We start from the raw sequence: 21,301 nt of genomic DNA on the forward strand, positions 1-21,301 counted from the left end.
CACATTTCATGAAGCTGATCAAATTATATAAAAACAAAAATCTCTTGACAGACAGGGTTGTACATGCTTTGAGTCCATAACAGTCCATAACATAGAAAGACAACCACACATGCTACATGCTATTTAATGACTAATTGTAAAGATTTCCTTGCATTTAGCGTGTTGTTGTCAAATTCACTGGTGAGAACACTCTTAATGAATTACCTGTGGAGAGGTAATCATGACTGAGGCCACTCTAGCTTTGCAGCTTGATGTTTAACTTTTTATGCTGAGGCTCCAGAGCTGACCCCGAGTTCAGCAGAGAACTTATTCTTCTAGTCTCAAGAGAAAAGAAGCTTAAGAAAGGTGTGAAAAAAGTTGACTAGAATTCAGGTAGTTTTCAGTTTTAAAATGACATTTTTTATGTTTACATTTCACCTTAACTGAATTTGACATGTAGATTGCTTAGTGATCAATAAAAAGAGCACATCTCATGAAGCTGATCACATTATATACAATTTTTCCTCTGACAAATTGTACCATATTGCAGCTGAGGGTGCTTGGAAATAATTAGACTGTGAATTATGTTGTGTCAAAACAAAAGCGATAAGGGTGACTGAAAATAAACTCACTGTTTGTTCCATTCCAAAAAGAAGAACTCCTCATCAATATATTGCCCAATTGCACAAAAGAGGCCTACCTTTAAAAAAAACTTTTTAACAAAAGTTCAATATGTTGCTGTGAGGGCAGCATAAAGGAAACACTACATAGAGACACATCTTCTCAGGTGATGTGTGCTTTGTTTCTTTCTGATGTAAAACTAAACAATGATCACATAACACATAATGACACCTAAACCGGTCCCAAAAGTAATATATAAAGGTTGTTGTTGGAATAGTGCATTGTTTCCTTACAGTTTACTTGTGCCCCCTTGTGTTTTTTGGGTGCTATTACTACTCAAAGTGCTTTAAGATCCAGCAGCATTTCATTCTTCTCTTACTCATACTCTGTATGGTTAAAACACACACACACACACACACACACACACACACACACACACACACACACACACACACGCAGTAAATGGGAAATGGTTAACAAGAACAATGTGAGCCGAATGCTTAAATGATAATCTAGATTCTGCATAACGTTCAAGTTCAGACTGAAAAGACCTCAAAGGACAAATTTTGTTCTGTGTTCATAATCGGTGACATGTGAGGTAATCATTAACATATCATTGCAGCTGTCCTTCAGCGAGAATGTGTGTTGCTCTTGAGGCCATTTTTTTAAAGCAAACCCAGCTTGGATTTTTTTTTTATTAGATTAGGAAATGTTCAATGTGTGGTAAAGTCTTGACAATAAAGAGCACTGGGAATAGAATTTTGTGAACATCTTTTTCTGGGATGGTTACATTCAATACATGTTTACTCAGTTTCATTAGGCATCAAATATGAACAGGACAACCAGCTGTTGTGATGGCAAACACATTTATTGTTGTGCATAGGTCATTACAATCCAAATAAAATAATTAATTAAAAACAATAGGAATAAAACAATTCTTAGTAAAGTATATTGTATTATATTCATTGCATTTGCTGACTTGACAGAAAAAAAATGCAGTATTAAAACACAATCAGAAAAAACACAAGTAAAAATGTATTTGTTTTATTACACTAAAATAGAAAAACTGTGTTTACTGGAAATAACATTTAGATCAATAATTATTACTAGTGGAAAAAGTCCCAACTGTCATCAAGCTATAAAATGTATATCTAATAATAGCAGACTAAAATGAAATTTAACAATTTCTTTGTGTGTGTTAAAAGTAAATGGCATTGCTCCAACTGCCCACACATATTTTCAGTGCAAACACCAGCTCACACAGCTACAATATGCACACTGGTCTTCTGTACACAGACAGCCCCCACACACGCACAAACACAAGCAGAGGCTGATTGGAATCTGACAAATGTAAGTCACATGCATTAGTAAACATGTGCAATCCACCCACAACTCATTTCACTTTCTACTCTTTTAAAAAGCCCTTCTATCCATTTCCTTAGCAGCTTGTTCAAATTAGGATTAATTAGTTCTTTAAAACCTGAATCATGAAATAACTGCCAGAAATCTTTTTTTTTTTTTGATAATGGAGTGTTTGTTGAACTTTTAGACAAAATATATATAACATTATTTCAAATTTTAATCTGCATATATGAGTTTTAATTTGTATCACATTTGTTACATAAGCCATATTTTTGCAATTTAGTCATTAAATATTTGTCATGCAATTTATATCATTTTTGAGAGTAAAAAAGTCATAAGCCTTCCACCTTATTAAATAAACTTAATTTAACAAACCAAACTTAACTTTATAATACTATGAAACCTATTATGTTCTGAATATCCCCTTGTAGATAATGACCTTGCAGTTTCCAGAAACTTAAATAATGAAGTTGTGACCTCTGTATCTGTTCAAATACCCACTGGTTTCATACAAAGGATTTCTCTTGTTGCTTTACCTCTCCTGTTGCTACTGTTTGTTGGTCGTCTTTTGCTGGTCTTCCGATAATGGGCAGAGCTCTTGCTCCTGGTGGAGGAGAGCCGATGTGCAGCAGAGCTCCCCCCACCAGGAGCAGTATGCTGGCCCCCCAACCCAGGTACAATGCCGGCCCCAGTTCTCTTTTCAAAGGCGCAGCAACATTTGGATCATAGAAGTCCCTGATGATTGCATAGGCAGTTCCACAGATGGGTATCAAGTAGGCAAGCCCAGCCACAATGAAGAGCACCCCTGCTATCCTTTCCAGTCTTGCCTTGGAGTCCTGGTTATTGTCTCCCATGCAGTGAGTACACTTGGCTCCTGACACCCCGAGGATGATGGCCAGAAGACAGAGAAGTAAAGACAGAACTGCGAGGCTCCGGGCTGCTTGGGTAAACATAGGCAGTGCCAGGGTGGAGTCATAGGTCTTGCACTGGATCTGTCCTGTGGTCTGAGACAGACAGTTCATCCACAGTCCTTCCCACAACACCTGGGCAATGACTATCTCTCCACCTACGAATGCAGATACACGCCACAGAGGAGCAGCACACACCAGCGCCCCACAAACCCAACCCAGCAGAGCCAGCACCAAACCCATCAGCTGAAGACCTGTTGATGCCATTGTTGCTTATGAAACTTTAAAAAAAATACCCAAAAGTGATCTTTTCTTTGAAATACCCTGGTTCAGTTTTTTTCTTTTCTTCTCCACTATATTCCAGTCATTTAAAGGGATTTTAAGCTGTTTGTATGGGTCCCTTCAATTCAGTTCAGTTCAACTGAATTTTATTTATATAGCTCCAAATCACAACAGCAGTTGCCTCAAAGGCACTTCTTCTCCTCAGTGTGCTTTCTTTTTCTTCCAATAGGTATGCTGCAAAGATGAAATCAACTTCAGGAAATTAATTTCATAGAGACACATTTCAAATTTGCTAAGACATAAAGTAGTATCAGAAAATTTACACAGCAGTCAAAATGTAGTCCTTTCAATAACATATCTTACACAAATTTCAACACTTACTTTAATCTGTTATCCACAGACGATGTGATGGTTTGTTAATCATTTGTGTGTTTCTAGTGATGGAGAGTAGCCATATGATGCAAGTAGTTGATGTCTTTCTTCTGTTGTGACTGACCAGTTTGTCTCACACACAGAGATGTAGGAGGGCAGCAGTGTAATAGTGCATACTAAATACACACCACATACACAGAGCTGGTTATGCAAAAAATGAAATAACAGCACAAGGACACTAGGACACTTTGTTACAGACATTGTTGCTTGCTACTATGTTCTCATCTCTTTGAGCTTGAGTGGGCAGAATGAGGCGGAGGATGAAGTCAGGGAGTAGTTTGAAGCTCATTAGCATATGCCAAACTGACTATAGTGGGATACTACAGAATTGGAAAAACTCTAATAAGAACTAAAAGTAACATATTAAATTATATATAATATATAATAAATTATATAATATATTGCTTTATATATTATATAATGTTTTAAGTTTTAAGCTGACAAAAAATTTGTTTGGTTTTTGTAAGTTGTTCTGTGATCAGACAGCCACTAGATGACATTAGAGACACTGCTGACACTACCACACTGGCATAAGGTCCATTTGAGGCCTATGTTTTCATTATTTCCGTGCTACACAGGCTTTCCTGATGGTGATATCCTGTTAACAGTTTTGAATAGCATCCACTTATACTCCTTCTGACACAGCTGGTTTCATTGTTTCAACATGAGGTCCCTTGTTTGTTGTCACTGCTTCTCCAGCTCAAAATAAACCTACTAAATAACGCCAGACTTTCTGAGAGTAAAAACACTGTCTCTGAATAAATTACCTAAAAGTCGAGTCGGCTTCTAAACCTTTGGTCCATTTATAACTCTACATAAATTAGTGTGAAAGTGACAAAATGAACGATAATGAAGGCAATTTAATAATCCATATAACAGGTAATTTAATGGAGTTGTATTTGTTTACTTTTAATTTTAGTATGCACTTTTAAGAGTAATGCTGTGTCTGGTAATGTGTTGTTTGTTTATGAGCTGACGATGTGCAGTGGGAGTTATGAGGGTAAAAACTAAGCAAAATCCATATTTGACATGTCTCACAGCATTAAAGAAACATACAAATAAAACATGTTAACAGAGAAATGTTTGCTAACACTGTTGAAAAAGACCATTTAAGATGTGAAAATCTGACTCCATATTCAGAATGGATTTCCACCTTACAATATACAGAAATTACTTATAAGAATTACCCATTCCCGCAGTTAATAATCACTGTTGGTGTAAAGGTTTTACAGGACACAATTATCTTTTTTTATTATTTGAGCTATTATTTACTTATGAAAGTAGCCCTTTTGCATTTGGTTGGTTCATACTTAATTCCCACAATATCAGAAAAATGGTAAAAGGGGCCACATTTAAGAGCAAATTGTTGACACCTAGACATAAAAGTCCGAGTTTTTATAGCATTTACTTTGTTATGCTTCTTGTGTTTAGTACAGAACTGAAAGCCTTTGTGATCACTGCATTCAGAATACAATGGGATTAGGTGTGTTCCTCCTGCTTGTTGCAGTTGTAAAGATATAACATTAAATTATAATTCAAATATACTAAGAACACCATAAAACCACTTGCACACATTAAAAAAGAAGTAGCTTTACCATGATGTGAAATGTAATGAAATAGCATAAAATTTAATATGTAAAGTCTATTTTTAAGCAAATTAAAATGCTATTTTGAGCCTACTTATCAACATCTTACCTAAAGTGTGTTTGCCAATTCAGGGTGAGACCCTGTTCTATGGGGGGGAAGTGTGACGGCCAGTGGGCTGGCCTTGTGTTTTGCTTTTTCTTTTACCTGTTTCTTGCAGGTAGGTGGAGCTGACCCAATTACTGATGCAGCACACCTGAGGGGCCAGTCCCAGTGTATATAAAGACACCTTGACTGAACCAGGGTGGCTGGCTTTTGGCTTCCTCTGACGTGTTATGTTTATTTGGAAGTTTCAGTTATGGCTGTTATGTCCTTTAACTTGTGTTTAAGTTGCTTTACCTTATTTTCATTAAATATGTCTTACAGTCTTTAAAAGCCTGTGTGTGGTCTCCCATTTGTTTGTCACTTCCTATGAGCCGGGTTGTGACAGTGTTGCCTTGCAAGATGGCACCGGTGTACGTGGCTTGCCGTCCTCGGCTACATCTGCTTCGCTGCTTCTTACCCTCTCTACGCTCTTTATGGACCTTGGCATTGTATTTTTTTATCCTTTTAGTTGTATGCGCATCTAATGGCTGTGCACTGATTACATACGACAGGCAAACACTTTTAAATCTAAGACTCTCTCATTCCTCTCGGCCTGATCCTTGCTGGAACCTGAGTGACGCCACCGCGCCCCGACCGGACCCTCCGACCGGCTTCCTCCACCTACCTATTCCGAATCTACACAAGAAACGCTATAGGAAACGCGGTAGAAGGAGCGGCCATCGCGTTCGCTTCAGGCTCTACTTTAAAGCCAGAGCCACAGGCTACCCACATGCCAGCCTGGATATTTTATCTTCTTTCCCTCCTTCCCAGGAGCGCTCTGATGCTAAGTTGCTCACCCACCGTTGGATCTGCTTGGCTGACCACGAAGTCTACCCTGCGATTCCAGTGGCATGTTCTCCTGCTCGGGTTTGGATAACATCGCTCCGACGCGGCGTTTGCCGAAGCAACCTAAGTGTCCTACGACGCACCACCCGTGGCGACTTAGCCCCTAGGATACGGATGGCATTGCTTAATGTCAGGTCGCTGGTCAATAAGACCTTTCTTTTAAATGACTTCATCTCCACTAATGGGATTGATGCCTTATTCCTGACTGAAACCTGGATTCGTCCTGGTGAGTTCATCCCTTTTACTGAACTTCTTCCGTCGGACTGTGTTGCTTTTAGCTCACCAAGGCTTACTGGTAGGGGTGGCGGCGTAGCCTCGGTTTTTAAGAATTTGTATGCAGTTCGGCAGCTACCCTCACCTACCTACTCTAGCTTTGAAGTCCAATTATTGGAGATGACTGCATCCACGACCACACTCTGCGTGGTGGTTTATCGACCGCCTAAATATAGCAAATATTTTATCACGGACTTTGCTGATCTCCTAGGCTCCGTTCTTTTTAAGTATGGTTGTGTTTTCATTGTCGGTGATTTTAACATACACACTTGCTGTAAGGATGACTCATTTGCTAAAGACTTCCTTGCCTTAACGGACTCTTTTAACCTGGCTCAGTGGGTTAATGACCCAACGCATGTTAAAGGACATACTTTGGACTTGGTTTTCTCATATGGTCTGGACATTTGTATCAAGGATATAAGTGACGCTGGGATCTCGGATCATTTCCCAGTTATATTTGATACTGGCTTATGCACTAATGAACTACATCCTGCGGCTCCCCTTCGCCCGCTACGTGTAATTAATGCTGAAGCGATGTCAAACTTCTCTATGTCTTTCTTGGATTCTGCATCTGTCACTCTCGACTGTTGTTCTTTTCACTCGGTTGATGACTGTGCTAATTCCTTCCTATTGCTGATTTCTTCAATCCTTGATACTGTTGCCCCCATTAAGATGAAGCGCCCTAGAACCTACTCTCAGTGTTGGCTTAATGACACTACGCGCGCCTTACGTCGCGAGTGTCGGCGCGCTGAGAGAAGGTGGAAAAAAGATAAACTTCAGGTTTCCCATGACATGCTACGGACTAGCCGCTTAAAATTCCAAAGTGCTGCTAAAACGGCCAAAGCGTCCTTCTTGTCCAAAATCATCCTGGCCAATGACCATAACCCCCATACCTTATTTAAAATTTTTAAACTCTGTGGTTAACCCTTCCCCGGATATGCCTTTAATTCATTCTCAGGGTCTTTGTGAGCGATTTCAAACTCACTTTTTAAAAAAGGTCTCATCTCTTTAGTCCTCCCTTCCCCCTGCTTTATATCCTCTCCCCATTCCTGAGTGCATTTCAACTTTCCACCAGTTTGAGCCTGTGTCACTTTTGACTCTTAAGCGGCTAGTTGCTCAAATGAATAACACCAATACTGTGCTTGACATTCTTCCATCTCGTTTAGCTAAGGACTGTTTTGATGTAATCGGACCTAGTATCCTATTTCTTATGAACTTTTCCTTGCTCTCAGGCTGTGTTCCTTTGTCCTTTAAGCATGCTGTAGTCCACCCGATTCTTAAAAAAAGAAATTCTGACTGTTATGACCTTTCAAACTATAGACCGATCTCTAAGCTTTCGTTCTTGTCCAAGATCCTGGAGAGACTAGTTCTCTCCCAGCTCCAGGCGTACTTGGACACGAACAATATTGCTGAGAAATTTCAATCTGCCTTTAAGCCATTGCATAGCACTGAAACAGCGTTGGTTAGAGTTCTTAATGATATTCTTGTAATCACTGATACTGGACGCTCTATGGTCCTAGTTTTACTGGACCTCTCTTCGGCCTTTGATATGGTAGACCATAACATTTTATTACTAAGACTTGAGCACACTGTGGGTATTAGAGGCACTGCCCTCGACTGGTTTAAATCATACCTCGCTGATAGATCCTTATCAGTTCACTTAGGCACCTTCTCCTCTTCCTCCGCTCCGGTCTGTTGTGGTGTGCCTCAAGGATCAGTTTTAGGCCCTATTCTCTTCTCATTGTATTTGCTCCCTCTAGGCGCAATCTTTGAAAAATACAATATCGCCTTCCACTGTTATGCCGATGACATACAAATCTATTTTGAACTTACTGACGACCTTGCTGTGTCCCTGCACTACTTTCAAGAATGCATGCGGGAGGTCAAAGAATGGTTCCTGAGTAATTCCCTCGTTTTAAATGATAAGAAGACTGAGATTGTGGTGTTCAACAGTAAAATCCCTCGTGCCCAACTCTGTGCTGCCCTGGGTTCCTTTGCTAGTTTTTCTTGTGACTATGTCAGTAACTTGGGTGTACTGCTGGATAGCTCGCTCAAACTCGATAAGCAAGTGTCTGCTGTAGTGAGATCTAGCTTCCACCAACTGCGCCTTAGCTCTAAGGCTAGGCATTATATTCCGCATGAGGACCTGGAGAAGCTTATTCACGCTTTTGTGACCTCCAGGTTGGATTATTGTAACTCCTTGTACTATGGTCTTCCCTCTTCTCTTCTTCTTAAACTGCAAACAGTCCAAAATGCAGCAGCCCGCCTTTTGACTGGTACCAGGAAATTTTGCAATATTACCCCTGTCCTAGCTAGCCTGCATTGGCTGCCCATAAAGTACCGTATTCAATTTAAAATATTACTCCTTACTTTCAAAACTATTAATAAATTAGTGCCAAGTTATCTTAGTGAACTTCTCAAACCACATACTCCTGCTAGAACACTCAGATCTGCCACTCAACTACTTCTGACCCAACCCAGATCTCGACTGAAGTCCCGGGGTGACCGTGCGTTTGCTCTGGCTGCCCCGGTACTGTGGAATACCCTTCCTCTCGACCTCCGCGCATCTGATTCCATTGCACTGTTCAAATCACGATTAAAAACCCACTTATTCAATCTTGCCTTTCCCTCTAGTTAATATTTCTTTTATGATTTTATATCATGCACTTTTATGCTCATTTAAATTCTTGTTTGCTCTGTACCTGTTGCTTTCCTATGTATTAGTGACAGTTATCTGCTTGCATATTTAGTACTTGCTTTGGTCCTATTTCTATTATCCTCCTCCTATACTCTATTTTACTTGTTAAGCACCTTGGCATACCCTTGGTTTTTAAGTGTGCTTTATAAATAAAGTTTATTATTATTATTATTATTATTATTATTAAAGTTTTAGTTTCATTTTTGAAACCTCTGTGTTGTGAATAGTTTCATTTCACTGAAACCCACTGTGGTGAGCAAGAGTTTCATTTCACTGGAAAACACTGTGTTGGAGAGAGCCAGAGACAAAGAACGATAGAGGGTGACTGGCACGCCTCAGTATGAACATACCTGCTGTAGAAGAAAACATTACACGGAATAACAGACAGGTTTTGTGGTTTTTTTCTGTTCCTTTTTTTCCCTACAGCAAGATGGGTTTAACCACGACTGAAGGTTGGTATTTTTACTTTTGTGCATGCACGCATTTTCTAACATGCTTATGTAATCTGATACAGAACCCATGAGTTGTTTTGATTTTTAAAATCGATCCCCACAGACTCCTTTTCCCCAGTGATCGGTGACTTAAGGATTGTTCTGCTGGGGAAAACTGGCTCAGGAAAGAGTGCAACAGGGAATACTATCCTGGGTTACAAAGCTTTTGACGAAGAAATATCTCCATCTTCTGTAACAAAGATGTGTAAGAAAGTGACTGGACATTTTGATGAAAGAACTGTGAGTGTTGTTGACACCCCTGGAATCTTTGACACATCAATTAAAGAAGAGGAACTGAAAAAGGAAATAGAAAAATGCATAATGCTGTCTGTCCCAGGACCCCATATGTTTCTGCTAGTGATCAGATTGGATGTGCGCTTCACAAAAGAAGAGAAGAGTTCTGTTAAATGGATCAAAGAAAACTTTGGGGATGAAGCCTCAAAGTATACAGCAGTGCTTTTCACAAGGGGTGATCAGTTCAAAGAAACATCCATTGAAAACTACTTAGAGCAAAGTCCTGATCTGAAGGAGCTCATCGCTGAGTGTAAAGCTGGGTATGTTGTATTTGACAACACATGCAAGAAAAATCGCACTCAGGTAGCTGATCTGTTTGAAAAGATAGACCAGACAGTGCAATTAAACGGGAACCATTACACCGGCAGCAAATACGAAGAGGCCCAGAAACAGATGAATTGGAACAAATGGTGGCGCAAATGTGGAGACACATTGAACTCTGCAGGTAATTATTTGCTTGTGGCAGGAGCGGCAGGAGCAGCAGCTGCTGCACCTGCAGTTGGTGCTGCTGTAATGGCAGAGGAAGCAGCAGTCGCATCCGTTCGGCCTCTATTAATGTTTGTAGGAGCAGGGATTGTTAAAGGCATTGGGGGCTGGATCAGACCTAAAACAGAGAACAGCTAAGTATTACCAAGCCACAACCTTTATGAAGTCTCTTTATGAAGAAGAGGCTTTTTGTATACAAGGACAAATTCACGCTTGATATTATACCTGCTGTTTTAAACTTTATGAAGATCATCAGGTTTGGTGTACGGTTTATTTCATAATGCTTTTTTTTTTTTTTATCATGCAATAGTTTGTTTCCATAGATAATCAAAAAAAGAGAATATTTATTGAAAACATATAGTTATGTAGAGGTGAAGTAAAAAGAAAATGATTCAACATCTCTTAATCATATTTTAATCTGCATTGTCACTACTCTCTCATCTTTGTATTGTATTACAACATTTACAGCACTTTTTAAGTAGTATTTCTTTTTTTTAAATTTGTTTTTCTTGTACAATGGTGCGACTTATTCAAATCATCTGTTGTGTAATGATAGACAAGCTGGACTATGTACCTGAAGTTATCTGATACTTACGGTTCATTATAGATATTTACTGTAAATTCTTGTCAGGATTGGGTTTTTTGTTTTTAAATTTAATGTATAATCTGATTTACAGTTTTATATTTAATTTTACTATAAAAGGGCATTTGAAAGTACATTTTCCACTAAAATCAATGCCATTTCTTGTGCTAATGCCTTCTTTCATTGTTTTAAATAAAGTCATCCACTCTGTACCAGAATGTCATTAGTTCTTTTTTTGCTCATGCCCCACCGCCAAGATTGTGCAAAAACCTCCATGTTGAAATTCATCAGTCTTGCTGATATACAACACTAATCATACACTGGCTGACAGCTAAATTACCATGTTATGATATCACATTCAAACTGCATTAAAATAATTAGATTTTACACTTGGTCTGGTTTAGGCTATATGAAAGGTCATAAGGTTTTCTTGGCATAAATGGATGGAAATAAACACAAAACGCATAATAAATAAACAAACCGCACTTATGACAAATGAAACAAGAAATGATTCTTGGTACACGTTTTCTTGTAAGATTCATTAGCAAATAATACATAACACTCATTCCATTGCAGGTATTAGTCAAACAGATGAAAATAGACCAATCTAACCTGTAATACAAGTTGTAGGTGTAGTTGGCATTTAAAATATAACCTGTACATTTGAAGCACCACAACTCAGTTTACAACCTTTTCACATCTGAACACACCCGTTATTTGATACTGAGCCTCCTTTCATTTGTAATTTTAAATAAATAATGTTCAGCTTCAGTGTGTTTTGTTCTTAATTGCAGAACAAGTAGCAGTGTCCTTACTTTGATCCTTTTGTGGCTGACAGAAACTAACTACCATTCATTTTAACATCTGTGCTGGTCATGTTTGTACTGATGGTATGCACTGACATTGTTGTAGTGGCAGGACAATGAGGACTTGCTCTGTTTCCGCAGACGTGATGGGTCAATGGACGTCTACCATTGTTTCTCATTTCCTTTGGGGAAATGAGCTCAGAATGCTACTAATAAAAAGTAAAGGAAGCAGTGTGTCAGTTTCTGCGCATTTTAACAGTTATAAGTTACCAAGGTATAATCTATAGGTGAAAAATCTTTTTACATTTGGGTTTTAATATTAATTATTTTGAATCCTACTAAAGAGCCAAAAGAAGTGATACTCACATTCATATATAAGATGTAAACGATAAAAAAGACAAACAAGTACATTTCATACCATTTGTTTACTATTAGCTTTAAATTCACATACTCGTTTTGAAACAGAACCTAAACAAGTCACTTACGTATAGTTCCAAACCATAATGTGTGGGATACTAATACTGTATATGGAATATTTCTGTTTTTTATTCAGTGACACAAACTGTAGCCGAACAATATCCTTGCCACTACCCTCCATCTTGTTATACAGGCACGTTTGCTTTAGCCTTGCATTTTATGCCTTTCCAAATGAAAATGGCAGATAAACCGCATAAGATTCCCAGGACAAGTGCAGGGGCGCCTAGAGCCAGGGCCACTGTGGTGTTAGCTCCCACTGCAATGACCACCCCAGCAAACACCAAGACAACAGCAGAAGCTGCGGCCACGCGTATATTCTTTCTTTGAACCTTTTTCTTCCTGATTTTCTTTTCCTCCTGCTTCTGTCTCTCTGCATCCCATATTTTCCTTTCCTCCTCTTTCTTCTGTTCCTCCTCTTGCTTCCTCCGCTCCTCCTCCTCTCTCAGCTTCCTCTGGGCTTTCTCATACATTTCATTTGTGTAGTGCTTACCACCGTTATCCTGTACCATTTCCTTGATCATGTTGATCAGCTCTTTTACCTGTATGCGGTCATCCACGTCAGTGTTGTTGAAAGCATGATATCTGCGTCCAAATGTGATCGAGAGTCTCCGCAGCTCCTTGCACTCCTTCAGAGCATTGTCAGCTTTAGCTTGATCTTTACACGTAAACAGCATGATTGTGTACATGGAAGCATCGTCTCCAAAGTTATCTTGGATCCACTTAACAGCATTTCTTTCCTCTTCCGTGAACCTTACTCCAAGCCGGATTACCAGTAGGAAAGCATGAGGGCCAGGAACTGACATTTTGACACACTCCTCTATTCTGACTTTTAATTCTTCCTCTGAGATGCCTGTGTCAAACAGACCTGGAGTGTCAATAACCTGCACCAAAGTCCCATCCACTTCCCCACTATGCATCTCACAGTGTTTGGTCACAGACACAGGGCTGGGATCCTCTTTGAAGGCAATTCTTCCAAGGATAGTGTTTCCTGTTGCACTCTTCCCTGATCCAGTCTTTCCCACTAAGACTATCCTCAAACCTCCAGGCAAATCCAGACCTGTGGTAGAAACAACAGACACAGAATTACTGGCATTTACAAAAAATGGGATCCTTTCTTTTCTGCCTTTTTAGTCTAAAGTAAATGTTTTTGTCTGTCCCTCCATCTTTCCAATGTTAAAAAATAATAATAATTGAAATATTTTCTTTTGCAAACATTTGAAGAAAACAAACTTTTTACATTTTTATTTTTTATAAATCATAGATGCAATTTCAGTTTTTCTGTGGGAAGCAATTCAAATGAATGGGCGCTATTTTAAAATCGCATTTTGAATATTTTTATAATCAGTGAAACACCCCAGAAAACACATAGTATGTTTACACCCAAGAAGCTTAGAGACCATATACTAATTTACTAATTAACTACCATGGACTTTCTAGAGAGAAGAATAAATGAACACACACAGGTGGCTCTTTCACAACTGGAAAAACTCATATAAATTAAAAATACTAACAAAGTTTATCTTATCAGTTTTTAATTTTAGTAAAAAGTGGGTTGAAGGCATATGTTTGATTAATGAGATTTGGCTAGAGAGAAAATGAAGGCACTTACCATCAAAGTTATTCAGACCACACCCATCAGACCGAGGTAGAGTTTTCTGCTTCTTTTCTCTAAGTTGTATTTCTGTGAAATAAAAATTAAATCATTGAGACAAAAAAGATACGAGAGTACTAGTCACTGACAGCTTTATGAAGTTTGGCATCTTTCTGAGTCTGTCACTTGTGCTCTTTTCTCTGTAACAGTATCACATCTTACAGTAATTAAAGTAATAATGTTTTTTTTTCTTTTTATTAATTCGGACAGATGGTCTTACCTTCAGCCATTAGTTCAGATCTACCTTTTATATGTCCCAAGTGACCAAACAACGTCAATGTCCAGACCTAGGTTGTAGACTTAGACAAGCTCCGTGTCTCAGCACATTTCAGATTTGTTTTCTGGGAAACTTCTGGAAGCCTAGGCACTGGGGGGCTTCCCATTTCCTTGTATTGTTTTCAGTTTGAAATTTGAAAACTGTCTATCCACAGTTCTCCAAATATGGTGAACAGGTTTGTGTGTGGACATAATTATAACTTTTAAAACATGTCATAGCAAATCTACAAAAATATTTAGGTTGCTCAATTGATCACATTAGACTGTTTCAAAATAACTCCATAATGATGTCTCTCTCTTCTTAGAGTGGAGCAAGGGGAGTTAAAATTACATGTGTGTCACATTCTTGCATTGTTGATGTTTCCTCACTTTAAAAACAGGAAGTTTTAAATAACAAAAAAAGAAAAACTAAAAAAAAAAATCTTAAAATGTATTTGTTTGTTTATTTCTGCAATCCGTCCTGGTCGCGGAACACTGGACCAGCTCTTTATCCTCTCCAGGATACTTGAGGGTGCATGGGAGTTTGCCCAACCAGTCTACATGTGTTTTGTGGACTTGGAGAAGGCATTCGACCGTGTCCCTCGGGGTGTCCTGTGGGAGGTGTTGCGGGAATATGGGGTGTCTGGCCCATTGCTACGGGCCATTCGATCCCTATACAACCGTTGCAAGAGCTTGGTTCGCATTGCCGGCAATAAGTCGGACTCGTTCCCGGTGGGTGATGGGCTCCGCCAGGGCTGCCTTTTGTCACCGGTTCTGTTCATAATTTTTATGGACAGGATTTCTAGGCGCAGCCAAGTAGCGGAGGGCTTTCGCTTTGGTGGCCTCAGAATCTCATCTCTGATTTTTGCAGATGATGTGGTTCTGTTGGCTTCATCGGGTGAGGGCCTCCAGCTCGCACTGGAACGGTTCGCAGCCGAGTGTGAAGCAGCGGGAATGAGGATCAGCACCTCCAAATCTGAGGCCATGGTTCTCAGCCGGAAAAGGGTGGAGTGCCCACTCCGGGTCGGGGATGAGTTCCTGCCCCAAGTGGAGGAGTTCAAGTATCTCGGGGTCTTGTTCGCGAGTGATGGGAGAAGGGAGCCGGAGATCGACAGACGGATTGGGGCTGCAGCTGCAGTAATGCGGATGCTGCACCGGTCCGTCGTGGTGAAGAGGGAGCTGAGTGTAAAAGCAAAGCTCTCAATTTACCGGTCGATCTACGTCCCTACCCTCACCTATGGCCACGAGCTGTGGGTAGTGACCGAAAGAACGAGATCGCGGATACAAGCGGCAGAAATGAGCTTCCTCCGAAGGGTGGCTGGCCTCTCCCTTAGAGATAGGGTGAGAGGTTCGGCCATCCGGGAGGGGCTCAGAGTAGAGCAGCTGCTGCTCCACATCGAAAGGAGCCAGCTGAGGTGGTTCAGGCATCTGACAAGGATGCCCCCTGGGCGCCTCCTGGGTGAGGTGTTCCAGGCATGTCCCACCGGGAGGAGGCCCCGGGGCAGACCCAGGACACGCTGGAGAGATTATATCTCTCGGCTGGCCTGGGAACGCCTTGGTATTCCCCCGGATAAGCTGGAGGAGGTGGCTGGGGAGAGGGAGGTCTGGGCCTCTTTGCTTAGGCTGCTGCCCCCGCGACCCGGCCCCGGACAAAGCGGATGAGGATGGATGGATGGATGGATGGATGGATGGATTTCTGCAATGCAACAGGAACTCATTTGTTTTAAATTGTGACACTAAAAAAACTACAGTACTAACTGTCAGTATAGGTGGATAAACATAGCAATAAGAATGGACATGACAGTCACACATTTTCATGTCCATGAAAACTTGGACATGAAGGTTTCATGTCCAACCTTGGACAGTTTTTAGTTGGAGATAAAAAACAAACAAACTGCTTAATCTCCAACCCCGAATTAAAAAAGAGGTCTATCCGGGGAGGGATGGACTAGTCATCAAAGAACACATTATTGAACATTCTTACATCACTCACTCTTACAATTCAGTTCAATTTTATTTATACAGCACCAAATCACAGTCGCCTCAAGGCACTTATATTGTAAGGTAGACCCTACAATAATACACACAGAGGAAAACCCAACAATCATATGACCCCCTATGAGTAAGCACTTTGGTGACAGTGGAAAGGAAAAACTCCCTTTAAACAGGAAGAAACCTCCCACCTCTTTCTTTTTTTTTTGTAGCTCTTTCACCTAAGCAAACATGTCCTTCATGGATTTTAATCCAAGTGATACACCAATTGTTTTGAGAATAAATGAGTTTTTATATATTCCCACACCAAAAATTCCCAGGGCAATGAGACTCCAAAACCTAGTCCATCTAGCCTCTTTATCCTTTTTTGCCAGTTTCTTCTGGGCTTTCTGGTACATCTCATTGGTGTAGTGACGTCCACCATTGAAGTCCACCAATTTCTCTATTATATCTAGGAGTTCTCTGACTTGGGTCCTGTTCTGTCTCTGGTTATTGATGAGTGAATGGTATCTTCCCCCACATTGGTTTATCAGCATTCGTACAGGTTTGCTTTCTCTCAAATAGTCTTTCAAAGATTTTCCCTCCAGCAAGTCAGCATGTGTAAACAGAACTATAGTATACATAGAAGCTTCTTCGCCAAAGTTATCCTGGATCCACTTCACAGTGTTCTGCTCTTCTTTTGTGAACCTTGACTTCAGACTGATCACTAAAAGAAAAGCATGGGGTCCAGGAACTGACTCCTCAATGCACTCCTCAATTTTTACTTTCACTTCATCTTGTGATTTGGTTGTGTCAAACAGCCCTGGAGTGTCAATTATAACAATGTTCCTGTTACCCTCTATTACCTCTTTTCTGTGACAGCCATTGGTAACAGACTCAAGTGACATGTTTGCTTTAAAAGCACTTGGATCCCCCAGGATGGTGTTTCCAGATGCGCTCTTCCCTGATCCAGTTTTTCCAACCAGAAGGAGTCTCACCTCTCCCAAATATCTAGAACCTGTGAAAATTAATATTTGACTTGAAGTAGTATGCATAATACTATGCCATCATAAAATAACATGACACTGTTCATGTTGGTTCATAAGTCTTGAGTCATGCTTATGGCACTTGTCAACCAAGTGTTATTAATTTATTCATTATGTCAGATTTATTACTTAGGTGATGGTCTTTGAAATGCTTCCATTGTTATTATTTTGAAGATGGTCAGTATTTGATGGTTGATAGTAGGGGTGTTTGTATCAGGTGCCCAATGTAGGATATTTCTGTACAGATTCATTTTAAATGATCCAAAATATGCTTTACTGGATTTTCTCTTTCATACATATTTTTTTATTTTAAAGTTTGAAGTAATTTAACTGAAAACACTAATGCTGTTGAACAGTATTCAGAAAAGTAGGACATCTAGAGCTCTGACTCACAAAAGTACAAACTGTTTTGACGAGCTATGAGATTCAAGTGAAAAGTACATCAACATAGTAACAAGTATCTTTAGTAGTGAAACATGTATAAAAATGAGGACAAAGGCTAATGTGGGTGGGGAAATAAAAACTACATTAAAAGTTGCAAGAATGACTTTTTTGTAAGAACTCCAACAAAGTGACTGAGAAAAGCTGCAATGTGTGTGAGAATCTTTAATCTTTATGCTCTCATGGCAAACCTGTTATACACGTTTTTTGTCATACCTTTTTGGTGTGAGCAAGCAGTCTGTTTATATAATGTGACCAGGACAAGCATGGTGCATCCTAGGACCCAAGCCTTTGCTTGCAACATGTCTGTAAACAGTAAGTCCTCAAAGAAAGAAAGAAAGAGGTTTTTCAAAGCAAAACTCACAATTATACAGAAATAAAATATTTTACTAAATTTCAAAATATATAGTTCAGGCAGCTTGGCTTCATGAGTAAAAAAATGTAGACACTTTTTTGTCATTGTTCAGGTAAAATATATAGGTTTTATTCTCAACTTACCTGTTCAAGTGTTTCTTCGGGTGTGAGATGTACTAGCAGTTCAACAGATTCTTTTGTAGCAGAACAAACAGAACACACCCACTTGTTCATTTCCCTGAAAGCAATACTTAAAAAAATGTGGACACACCCAGTGCTGGCTTGGTTTAACTTGATGAGAAGTATATCTGAGTGCGTTCTCTCTTTTTTTAATAAATTAGATTACTATGCAGAGTTCAAAGAAAAACTCTAAAGGAAACTAAAACCACTGTTTCTTAAAGAGCCATTCATAAATTTAAATTATATTGTAGGCTTTCATGACTAGAAGAATAGGATAGAATAGAATAGAAAATATATCTTTTCACTCCAGCAACATAATAATCAATTTTGAGAGAAATCTTGAACTTCAGCTGAAAAACAAAGGAGATAATATGGGTTTTTTTTCCCACCTTTGTTGATCTCCTTTATGATGCACAAAACACAGACTTGTTACTCATTTTTCTAAGTGAGATAATGAAAGAGTTTAAAATCTGGCACCAATACCTTCAGTGAAAGGGAGTGTGTCATGAGTATTGGAACAGTTGAGATGCATTTTTTTTTTAAACACCGCGCCTCTGTGGCTTTAAAACCACAAAACACACTGCGCCAAAAATTGGTCCACCCCAAGGATCCCCCGACACAAACAGAGTAACATAGTGTACGCTGTTAAGTGCCAGGAGGATTGCCAGGATTTATACATCGGGGAAACCAAACAACCTCTGGCTAAGCAGATGGCACAACACAGAAGAGCTACCTCGTCAGGCCAGGACTCCGCAGTCTATTTACACCTACAGGCCAGTGGACACTCTTTAAATGATGAGGATGTACACATTTTGGACAGGGAGGAACGCTGGTTTGAGCGCGGAGTCAAGGAGGCCATTTATGTGAAAAGGGAAAGACCATCTCTGAATCGAGCAGGAGGTACATGTTTCGCCATCTTACAATGCTGTGATTGCAGCCATTCCCCATGAATGGAAGGCAGAGGCAGATTTTGTATTTGCTGTTGATGTGATTGTCATTCAGAGTTCCACCTCAGATATCAAACCCAAATTTATTGTACTTGTTCAAGCCTGGAAAATACAAGGTTTATTTCAGTTAACATGGAAAGAAAAACTAGACTGCAAAAAATAGCAATACCACTTATATATGAAGTTGAAAGTCATGGTTAAATGGATGGATGGATGGATGGATGGATGGTCGGTCGGTCGGTCGGTCGGTCCAGGAACTGACTGCTCAATTTATTGTTCAGTGTTTACTTTCATTTCATCTTGTGATTTGGTTGTGTCAACAGCCCTGGAGTGTCAATTATAATAATGTTCCTGTTATCCTCTATTACCTCTTTTCTGTGACAGCCATTGGTAACAGACTCAAGTGACATGTTTATTTTAAAAGCACTTGGATCCCCCAGGATGGTGTTTCCAGATGCGCTCTTCCCTGATCCAGTTTTCCAACCAGAAGAAGTCTAACACCTCCCAAATATGTAGAACCTGTGAAAATTACATTTGATTTGAAGTAGTATACATAATACTATGCCATCATAAAATAACATGACACCGTTCATAAGTCTTGAGTCATGAATGCTTATGGCACTTGTCAACCAAGTGTTATTAATTTATTGTGTTAGATTTAATACTTAGCTCATGGTCTTTGAGATGTTTCTATTGTGATAACTAAACATTATCCAAGACAACATAAACACTGAAAGCAGAAATATTAATCATTTTATCTAGGTTTTATTATTTTGAAGATGATCGATATTTGATGGTGATAGTGGGGGTCTTTGGGTCAGGTGCAATGATTTAAAAATCTCATAAACCCACATTTTATTCACAACAGTTCATAGAAAACAGATCAAATGTTTCCAGCTGGTGAATGTTATGGTCTGCAGGTAGGCCAGTTCAGAACCCGGACTCTTCTAATACAAATCTATACTGTTGTAACCAGTGTTGGTCAAGTTACTTGAAAAAAGTAATCAGTAACTAATTACTGATTACTTCCCCAAAAAAGTAATCCCGTTACTTTACTGATTACTTATTTTCAAAAGTAATTAATTACTTAGTTACTTAGTTACTTTTTAAAAACATGATTTACAACCTGAATAGGTGATAAAGCGATAGATCTTTCACTTTTTCTGCATAATCCATCATACAAAATGTAATCAAATGAAAAAGTCCCTTTTTAAAACTTGTTTTATTCGTTTTAATCTTTTAACTTTATGCATCAAGCAAAAATTTAATTATATGCAACATTCTCTGACTGGAAGAAATTTGTTTAATATTTAAACCTATTTTCTACACATTCCAGCACATAATTTTTTTTTGTGTGTGTTTACACTCACTCTTTCAAATAGATGCAAGTAAAACACAGCAGAAAATAAATAAAGTCAAAGACTCAGCGGTCCTGTTGCTCTATTTTCACCTGTAAAGCAGGAGCAGGGTAGGCGGAGGTTTACCCTGGTGCAGGTGTGCCGGAGCAGTCAGTGGAAGAATCCGCGAGTTTCTCTGTGAGTTTCCCATTACGTCGTTGCGCACTCGGTGCTTGCTTGGAAGTTTAGGGGGTTTTTTCGCTGTAAAAAGAAGTTTTCTTCCCATGCACGATGGACGCTAATGTTTTTGTCACTTTTTATGGAATCAAACTCAAAGTAAGGTCAGTACTTCCACGCTTTAAACGCTGCACGCTCATACTCTCTCCTGCACTCGATATATTATCCATTGTTGATCTGCACAAAGCTGTTGTCACGAACGTTGCACTCGCTTACGTCACTGTCGTGAGACGTTCTCACAAAAAAAACACGGTTTTAGTAACGCAGTAATGCAGCGTTCCTATGGGAAAGTAACGGTAATCTAATTACCGTTTTTGCAGTAGTAATCCCTTACTTTACTCGTTACTTGAAAAAAGTAATCGGATTACAGTAACGCGTTACTTGTAACGGCACACCTGCACCAGGGTAAACCTCCGCCTACCCAACTCCTGCTTTACTCGTTACTTGTAACGTGTTACTGCCCATCTCTGGTTGTAACAGAGGCAGTATGTGGTTTAGCGGTCTTGCTAAAATATGAACCACCTTTCTTGAAAAAGATGTCATCTAGATGTGAGCATATGTTGCTCTAAAACCTGCAAATACCTTTCAGCACCTTTCATTCTAGATGAACGAACGA

General features: G+C 39.5%; 4 protein-coding genes across 5 annotated transcripts; 1 reads left to right on the plus strand and 3 right to left on the minus strand.

Annotated features, from left to right (window-relative positions):
- Positions 1 to 1,449: 1,449 nt before the first annotated feature.
- On the minus strand, positions 1,450 to 5,068 carry LOC146573021 (claudin-4-like). Its single transcript, XM_085277537.1, has 2 exons — positions 3,534 to 5,068; positions 1,450 to 3,386 (listed from the first exon to the last, which is right to left on the minus strand). Exon 2 carries the CDS (start codon positions 3,135 to 3,137, stop codon positions 2,469 to 2,471), a length of 669 nt encoding a protein of 222 aa, XP_085133663.1. The 5' UTR covers positions 3,138 to 3,386; positions 3,534 to 5,068; the 3' UTR covers positions 1,450 to 2,468.
- A 4,350-nt stretch (positions 5,069 to 9,418) lies between these two features.
- On the plus strand, positions 9,419 to 11,195 carry LOC146573022 (GTPase IMAP family member 9-like). The gene is made up of 2 exons (XM_085277539.1): positions 9,419 to 9,581; positions 9,685 to 11,195. The coding sequence occupies exons 1-2, from the start codon at positions 9,470 to 9,472 to the stop codon at positions 10,536 to 10,538; spliced, it is 966 nt and encodes a 321-aa protein (XP_085133665.1). The 5' UTR covers positions 9,419 to 9,469; the 3' UTR covers positions 10,539 to 11,195.
- On the minus strand, positions 11,173 to 15,098 carry LOC146573023 (GTPase IMAP family member 9-like). Its single transcript, XM_085277538.1, has 3 exons — positions 14,138 to 15,098; positions 13,876 to 13,947; positions 11,173 to 13,323 (listed from the first exon to the last, which is right to left on the minus strand). The coding sequence occupies exons 1-3, from the start codon at positions 14,145 to 14,147 to the stop codon at positions 12,392 to 12,394; spliced, it is 1,014 nt and encodes a 337-aa protein (XP_085133664.1). The 5' UTR covers positions 14,148 to 15,098; the 3' UTR covers positions 11,173 to 12,391.
- An 841-nt stretch (positions 15,099 to 15,939) lies between these two features.
- On the minus strand, positions 15,940 to 18,143 carry LOC146573024 (GTPase IMAP family member 7-like). Of its 2 annotated transcripts, XM_085278718.1 has the most exons (4): positions 18,129 to 18,143; positions 17,847 to 17,952; positions 16,386 to 17,161; positions 15,940 to 16,355 (listed from the first exon to the last, which is right to left on the minus strand). In XM_085278718.1, exons 2-3 carry the CDS (start codon positions 17,932 to 17,934, stop codon positions 16,386 to 16,388), a joined length of 864 nt encoding a protein of 287 aa, XP_085134844.1. In that variant the 5' UTR covers positions 17,935 to 17,952; positions 18,129 to 18,143; the 3' UTR covers positions 15,940 to 16,355. The 2 variants fall into 2 exon arrangements, with proteins under 2 accessions (XP_085134844.1, XP_085134843.1); XM_085278717.1 differs by having other exon boundaries at positions 15,940 to 17,161.
- Between the last annotated feature and the right edge of the window lie 3,158 nt (positions 18,144 to 21,301).

Source organism: Mchenga conophoros, linkage group LG6, assembly GCF_057382185.1.
Source record: "Mchenga conophoros isolate Kocher_MC1m ecotype Shallow Benthic linkage group LG6, M_conophoros_male_GT1.1, whole genome shotgun sequence".
In the NCBI taxonomy this organism is placed as follows: domain Eukaryota; kingdom Metazoa; phylum Chordata; class Actinopteri; order Cichliformes; family Cichlidae; genus Mchenga; species Mchenga conophoros.